The 8,606-nt window shown below is 38.0% G+C and overlaps 1 protein-coding gene across 1 annotated transcript in view; it reads left to right on the forward strand.

Annotated features, from left to right (window-relative positions):
• Nucleotides 1-7,063: 7,063 nt before the first annotated feature.
• The window catches only part of LOC113627118 (haptoglobin-like), a 4,911-nt gene continuing 3,368 nt past the window's right edge, over nt 7,064-8,606 (forward strand). Inside the window, exon 1 of the mRNA XM_027119410.1 lies at nt 7,064-7,090. Within this exon, the coding sequence (XP_026975211.1) occupies nt 7,086-7,090 (5 nt within the window). The 5' untranslated portion in view covers nt 7,064-7,085. The remainder of the gene's footprint in view (nt 7,091-8,606) is intronic.

Here is an 8,606-nt window from a genome sequence, read left to right on the forward strand (position 1 = left end):
GCCGCTGAGCCTGCGCGTCCGGAGCCTGTGCTCCGCAACGGGAGAGGCCACAACAGTGAGAGGCCCGTGTACCGTAAAAAAAAAAGATTGGAAAAGAAGAGGTAAAAGAGCCATTATTTGCAAATGGCATGACTGTGTACCTAAAAATGTAGAACATTAATCAAAGTATTAGATTTGGTTAGTGAATTTACCAAGATTGCTGGATACAAGGTCAATATATGAAAATTAATTGTACTTTCCTATATTAGTAATAAACAATTAGCACATTAAATTAAAATATAATTTACAATAGCATAAAAATCAAATACTTGGGAATAAATCTAATGAAAGGGGTACAAGAAATCGCAGCAAGATCTTTTTTGATCCACCTCCTACAGTAGTGAAAATAAAAACAAACATAAACAAATGGGATCTAATTAAACTTAAAACTTTTGCACAGCAAAGGAAAATATAAACACAATGAAAAGACAACCCACAGAATGGGAGAAAATATTTGCAGACAAAGAGACCAACAAGGGATTCATCTCTAAAATATACAAACAGTTCATGCAGCTCAATATCAAAAAACAAAACAAAACAAAACAAACAACCCAATCAATAAATGGGCAGAAGATCTAAATAGACATTTCTCCAAAGAAGACATACAGATGGCCAAGAGGCACATGAAAAGATGTTCAACATGACTAATTATTAGAGAAATGCAAATCACAACTACAATGAGGTGTCACCTCACACCTGTCAGAATGGCCATCATCAAAAAATCTATTAACAATAAATGCTGGAGAGGGTGCAGAGAAAAAGGAACCCTTCTACACTGTTGATGGGAATGTAAGTTGGTACAGTATAGAGGTTCCTTACAAAACTGAAAACAGAGCTACCATATGATCCAACAATCTCACTCCTGGGCATATATCCAGAGAAAACCATAATTCAAAAAGATACATGCACCCCAATGTTTATTGCAGCACTATTTACAACAGCCAGGACATGGAAGCAACCTAAATGTCCATTAACAGAGGAATGGATAAAGAAGATGTGGTATATATATATATATATATGGATACACACACACACACACACACACACACACACACACACACACACACACACTGGAATATTACTCGGTCATAAAAAATGAAAATGCCATTTGCAGCAACATGGATGGACCTAAAGATTGTCATACTGAGTGAAATAAGCCAGACAGAGAAAGACAAATATCGTATGATATTGCTTATATGTGGAAGCTAAAAAAAAGTGTACAAATGAACTTACCTACAAGACAAAAAGAGTTACAGATGTATAAAACAAACTTATGGTTACCAGGGGGTAAGGGGGGGGAGGGATGAATTAGGAGATTGGGACTGAAATATACACACTACTATATATAAAATAGATAACTAATAAGGACCTACTGTATAGCACAGGGAACTCTACTCAATACTCTGTAATGGCCTATATGGGAAAAGAATCTAAAAAAGAGTGGATATATGTATATGTATAACTGATTCACTTTGCTGTACAGCAGAAAATAACACAACATTGTAAATCAACTATACTCCAATAAAATTAATTAAAAAATAAAATTAATATGAGGATGAAATGCAAAGGACCTAGAGTAGTCAGTCAGATCAATCTTGAGGAAGAAGAATATATTTGGAACACCTGAAATACCAGATAGCAAGATTTACTATTAACTACTCCTTATTGAGACTGTGGCATTGGCCTAAGATTAAACAAATAGATTCATGGAACAGAATAAAGAATACAGAAAGAGACCAACACATATATGGTCATCTAACTTCTGACAAAGATACCACTGCAAATTAGGAGCAAAGGATGATCATTACAGCAAATGATACTGGAGCCATTGCTTATCTATATGGAAAAAAATGAACCTGAACTTTTATCTCACATCATACATGAACATTAATTCCATATGGATCATAGACCTAAATGTGAAGATAGAATTCTGGAATAAAATTTAAGAGAATGTTGTCATAATCTTATAGGCAAAGATTTCTTAATCAGGACAAAAAACACTAACCATAAAATTTAAAAACCTGATAAATTAGGACATTAAAATTCAGAACTATTGTAATTCGGGGCTCCCCTGCTGGCGCAGTGGTTAAGAATCAGCCTGTCAATGCAGGGGACACGGGTTCGAGCCCTGGTCCAGGAAGATCCCACATGCCATGGAGCAACTAGGCCCGTGCACCACAACTACTGAAGCCTGCGCGCCTAGAGCCTGTGCTCCACAACAAGTGAAGCAACGGCAATGAGAAGCCCATGCACCGCAACAAAGAGTAGCCGCCGCTCGCTGCAACTAGAGAAAGCCCATGCGCAGCAATGAAGACCCAACGCAGCCAAAACTAAAAAATAAACAAATTAAAAAAAATACTGTACTTCTGTTCATCAAAATACACGATTAAGAGAGTGAAAGACAAGCCTTAGAATGCGAGATGTTGACAATACATTTACTTAACAAAAGATTAGTGTTCAAAATATCTTAAAAAAAAAAAAGACAAAAAACCCCAGCTCCTAACAAATCAACAGGGAAAAGACATTTCACAGAGAGAATATCTAAATGGGTCAACAGGACAGAAAAAGTGTTCTACATATCATTTGATGTCTGGGAAATGCAAATTAAAGTCATTATTATATTTTGCTGCATATGCACCAGAATGGCTAAAATTATAATGCATTGGTGAGGATATGCATCAACTGGAACTTTGCCATATTGCTGCTGGGACTGTATATTGGAGAACCATTTGGTAGTATCTATCAAAGCTAGATATATGCCTACCGTTGACACAACAAAGTATTTATCCAAGAGAAATGAGTGCATGCATCCACCAAAAGACATGCAAGAATGTTCAAAGCAGCTTTATTTATAATAGCCCTGAACTGGAATAAATTCAAATATCCATAAACAGGAGAATGGATAAATCAGTTGTGGTTTATTCATACAGTGGAATACTTCTCAGCAATGAAAGAAAAAAAAAGAAGTAAACTAATATGACAACATGGATGATTCTCACAGACATAATGATGGGCAAAAGAAGCCAGAAACAAAGAATGACTACTATTTGATTTTATTTATATGAAGTTCAAGAACAGGCAAACTTATTCTATCAAGATAGAGAAGTCAGAACAATGGTTACTTTTGGGGGTTTGGGCGTTGACTGGAAGAAACCCAAAGTAGGCTTCTTGGGGGCTGGAAATATTCTAAATCTTGATCTGAGTGTTGATTACACAGGAGTTATATAAAGATTCATCAAGCTGAACACTTAAGATTTTTAGTAAATGATGCCGGAATCAATTGTATATCCAAATGGAATAAAGTGAGCCTGGCCTCCTACCTCACCTCCCTGTGTTTATATAAGATATTTATAAAAGACAAATTAGAATCACCTTAAATTTGCAACAATGAGGGGATATTTAAGTTAGAAATAAAATATGGCATTAAAAATGGTTCACAGAGATTTGCTGCAAGATGGAAAATGCCTATAACATTGGGTGAAAAAGGCAGACCACGCAAAAATTCTGTATAAAGAATTATCAAAACTATGTAAAAATGTGTACAGAGAAAAGCCTGGAAGGAAGTGACACTAAAGTGTTAATAGTGGTTAGTTACTGGCTGTCTTGGGTCTTGGGGTGGTGAAATAATGGGAGGACTTTTTCTTATTTTTATTTTTCTGTAGCTTACAAAATTTCAAGACTTCCATATTGGCAGAACAAACTTTTAAAAATAGTTTTTTCTTCCAAAGTCAAAACTTTGCCCTTTGAGCTCCTCCACTAATTGCTGTCCTGACTTATTGATCTTTTAAACTTTTCTGCTTTCTGTTCTCCCTATAAAATGTATTCACTATGATTCATTTTATTTTATTTTAATTTTTTTTACGTTTTTATTTATTTAGTTGTGCTGGGTCTTAGTTGCAGCTTGTGGGCTCTGTAGTTGTGGCATGTGAACTCTTAGTTGCAGCATGCATGTGGGATCTAGTTCCCTGATCAGGGATTGAACCCTGGCCCCCTGCATTGGGAATGCGGAGTCTTAACCACCGCGCCCCCAGAGATGTCCCCAGAAATGTTTCATTTTAGATCCCTTAGGAGGGGTAGCTGCAGCCCAAAGAGAAAGCCTCCCCCTCCATTTCATAGGATCATGGAGCTGCACCGTCGCGCAGTAGCGTGCATACGGGGCTGGGAGAAGTTATGGTCATTTAAAACGCAGATTTGTAGACACTGACAGACCTATCGAATCAAAATTTCTGGAAGGAGGGGCCTGGGCTTTGCTTCTTAATAAGTCTATCACGTGATTTCCCCCTCCTTCATATTTTTAAATGTTATTTGATACCTATAATTATATGTGATATACATATATGTGTATGTGTGATGTCTTTTTAAAAATAAATCACAATAAAGTGTACTTTCATGAACCTATTACCCAGCCCAAAAGTTGGATCATTAACAATAATTTATTTATGTTTATATTTACCTATGTGCTTCTCTCTTATGCCTTCCTTCTGCCTCCCTACGAGAGGTAACATTTTACATTTTGTGTTTTCCGTTCTATTAAAATTTTTTAAAATAAAGTTTTTGTTTTCTTGGCATCTATGCCTATACATTATATTGTTCAGTCTTGGTTGTTTTTAAAAAGTTTTCTTTGGCTAAGAAAAAGTTTATTTTTTTTGAATTTTTTTATTGTGATAAAATATATATAACATGAAATTTCTGATTTTAACAATTTTAAAGTATACAACTCAGTGGCATTAATTATATTTGCAATATTGTGCAACCATCACCACTGTTTGCAAAACTTTTTCATCATTCCAAGCAGAAACTCTGTACCCATTAAGCAATAACTCCCCTTTCCTCCCTTCCCCCGGCCCCAGGGAGCCTCTATTCTACTTTCTGTCTAGACATTTCATACAAGTGGAACCACATAATATTTGTCTCTTTGTTTCTGGTTTCTTTCACTTGGCATAATGTTTTCAAAGTTTCATGTTGCAGCATGTATCAGAACTTCTTATAGGTGAATAATATTCCACTGTATGTATTTTTATCCACTCATCTGTTGAAGGACATTTGGGTTGTTTCTACCTTTGGATATTGTGAATAATGCTGCAATGAACATTGGTGTACAAGAATCTGTTTGAGGACTTCCCTGGGGGCACAGTGGTTAAGAATCCACCTGCCAATGCAGGGAACACGGGTTTGAGCCCTGGTCCAGGAAGATCCCACATGCTGTGGAGCAACTAAGCCTGTGCGCCACAACTACTGAGCCCATGCTCTGCAACAAGAGAAGCCACTGCAACGAGAAGCCCATGCACCGCAACGAAGAGTAGCCCCTGCTCGCCACAACTAGAGAAAGCCCGCACGCGCAGCAACAAAGACCCAACGCAGCCAAAAATAAATAAATAAATTTATTAAAAAAAGAAAAGAATCTGTTTGAGTCCCTTTTCAATTATTTTGGATTAAATACCTAGAAGCGGAATTGCTGGGTCATATGGCGATTCTAGTTTAGCTTTTTGAGGAACCATCATACTGTTTTGCAGATACTACTCCATTTTACATGTCCACCGGCAATGTATGGGAGTTCCAATTTCTCCACATCCTTGCCAAGACTTATTATATATAGTTTTTCTTGTGATTGTAGTCATACTTGTAGGTGTAAGGTGATGTCTTGCGGTTTTGACTTGCATTTCCCTAATGACATTTTCCAGCAATGTTGATCATCTTTTCATGTACTTGTTGACCATTTTTGTATATCTTCTTTGGAATAATGTTTATTCATGTCATTTGCTCATGTTTAATTGTTTGTTTGTTTTTTATTTTGTTGCTGTAAGAGTTCTTTATTCTGGATATTAAATGCTTATCAGATATATGATTTGTAAATATTTTCTCCTATTCATAGATTATCTTTTCACTTTCTTGATATTATCCTTTGATGCACAGAAGTTTTTAATTTTGATGAAGCTCTATTTACCCATTTTTCCTTTTGTTGCTTGCGATTTTGGTGTCATATCTTAGAATCCATTATTGAGTTTACCTGATTTTGAGCTCTACAGAAGCGGTATCATTCTTACTTAATATAATCTCCTGAAACTTGAAGTTCTCTTTAAAAATTATGTTTATAACGCTATCCATGTTCTTTCATAGTTCATTCATTCTCACGGCTGTATAATGTCCTGTTATACAAATATACCAACATTATTTAGCCATTCTCCTATTGATAGACATTTGTGCTGTTTCCAGTTATTCTGCTATTACATCAGTGCCACCTTAAGTATCCCAAAGGGATTCTTCTGCACACTCTAATTTAAGAACCACTGGCTTTTTATAAATGAGTTGATATTAAATTTCAGTTGAACAGTACTTGGGATACACAGCTGCAGGCATCTGACTAAAGCACATCTATTTTTCTCGCCTGCCTATTTGGATTGATTACTGGACTATAAAACCACGATAACCACTGCCATTGAGTATAGTTTGCGTCTACACTATAGCTTTAACAATGTTGTGTGATTTCTTGGAAAAAGAGATCAGAGAAGACATAATAAATACATTTTACTGATTTCAGGTTGGAGAGCTTTGCAGCAATAAGGAGATGGCAACACAGAGTGGGGAAGATGATTCTGAAAAGGACATGCTTACTTTAGAGCCCTATCTCAGCCAGGTTGCAGGAGTGTCTCTAAGGGATCTGAAATAACCCCAAAAAGGCTCTGTTCAGTGCTGAAAATCATCCAAAACAAAGAGACACAGATTGACGGTTCCTCCCCCAGTCCTGCACAGTGGCTGATTTCGGGAAACACTTTGGCAGCTACATGGGGTCATGATGTGGCCAGGTTTCTTTGGCTCAAGCATGAAGAACACCAGGGGAAACTCAAGCGTGAAGCAAGAGCTCGACTCTTTAACAGAGATGTTGTTTGTGGCTTTGTTACTGGAAAATGCGAGTGACCTTAGCAAGGCCAAAGTGTGTAGACACAGGGATTATGAAATCAAGAAGGGGGTGGAGTGAGATACCGGAGGCATAAAAGCATCAGAAGGTGCCCCACAGCACTGCTGTTTCAGAGGCAGACGTACCAAAGATGAGGTGAGTCCACAGTTCAGCCCTGTCCCCCCTTTCCTCTGGATTATTTCATCCTTCTTTGTATATATCTTTTATCTACATGACAGCCCAGGTACAGGAGAGGCCTACAGGAGAGATGCAAAAATATAACAAAGGAATAAGGCAAATGGGCTAAATTATAGTGAATAAAGTGTTTTCTGTGTTAAATCCTCTGCTTTTCCGTATCCATAAAGGGTAATTCAGATGGTGCTGTCTTTCCCATGAGACGTGACTTTCTCTAAGGAATAGCTTTTTTTTTTAACAAATATTTTTTATAAGCAGATATTCATTTTAAATTAATTATTTATTTATTTTTGGCTGTGTTGTGTCTTCGTTTCTGTGCGAGGGCTTTCTCCAGTTGCGGCAAGCGGGGGCCACTCTTCATTGCAGTGCGCGGGCCACTCACTATCGTGGCCTCTCTTGTTGCAGAGCACAGGCTCCAGACGCGCAGGCTCAGTAGTTGTGGCTCACGGGCCTAGTTGCTCCGCGGCATGTGGGATCTTCCCAGACCAGGGCTCGAACCCGTGTCCCCTGCATCGGCAGGCAGATTCTCAACCACTGCGCCACCAGGGAAGCCCCTAAGGAATAGCTTTTTCCTCGAGGTTATGATATTTTCGCGGGGGATGCCAGCAGCTCCTGTGGTAGGCCTCCTGGCATTTTTTTTCTTTTTTGGGCCATGCCACACGGCTTGTGGGATCTTAGTCCCCCAACCAGGGAATGAACCTGGGCCCTTGGTAATGAGAGTGCTGAGTCCTAACCACTGGACCGCCAGGGAATTCCCCCTGGCATTTTGAATATGCCTATTAGCAGATTTTTTTTTTCTTTTTAAAAATGTATAATAAGAAAGATCAATAGTGACACATTTGAGTGACACAATTCAGGCACTCAGATTTAAAAAAAAATAAAAAATTTTTTTGAAATGTTGAAATAACGAGACTAGAAACTTAACCAAGCAATATTTGAGTAGCTGACATCTTTCAGGGAGATGGTTAACTGGTGAATATAGCCTGTGCATTGATGCCCATGTGCACAGTCGACCTTTCAGGGAGCCAGTTATCTTCCAGGTAACCTGGAATCCTGGGGTTTGCTATACCATTTCCTGAAGTCAAATTATAAAATAATAGAAAAAGCTGTATCAGTGTTTTAAATTATATATTAAAAAAAACCTCTTATTATGGAAAATTTCAAAAAGTAGAGAGAACAGCATAATAAATTCCAACTTCCCCATCTTCCAGTTATCCACATTTCATTAGCAGTATCCTTGTAGCCCAGCACCTTAGGGTGCCCAAGTGAGATTTCTCTTTGCTGGAGAGCTCATATATTAACAATTTAATGTTTCCTGAATGCTGTCAGAAACTGAGGCCCAATCCCCATGTGCCTTCCTATCTTGCTTGTTCTTCTCTGAAGCTTCTGTAGAATTCCCAGCAGCACAGAACATGCTGGAACCTGGGTGACTGGGAAGCTGCTAAACTATGCATGTGGGTGGGTGAAGGGCTTCTAG

The sequence above is a fragment of the Aethalodelphis obliquidens genome, unplaced genomic scaffold, assembly GCF_003676395.1.
Source record: "Aethalodelphis obliquidens isolate GAN/ISIS:26980383/991018 unplaced genomic scaffold, ASM367639v1 scaffold20, whole genome shotgun sequence".
NCBI classification, from domain to species: Eukaryota; Metazoa; Chordata; class Mammalia; order Artiodactyla; family Delphinidae; genus Aethalodelphis; species Aethalodelphis obliquidens.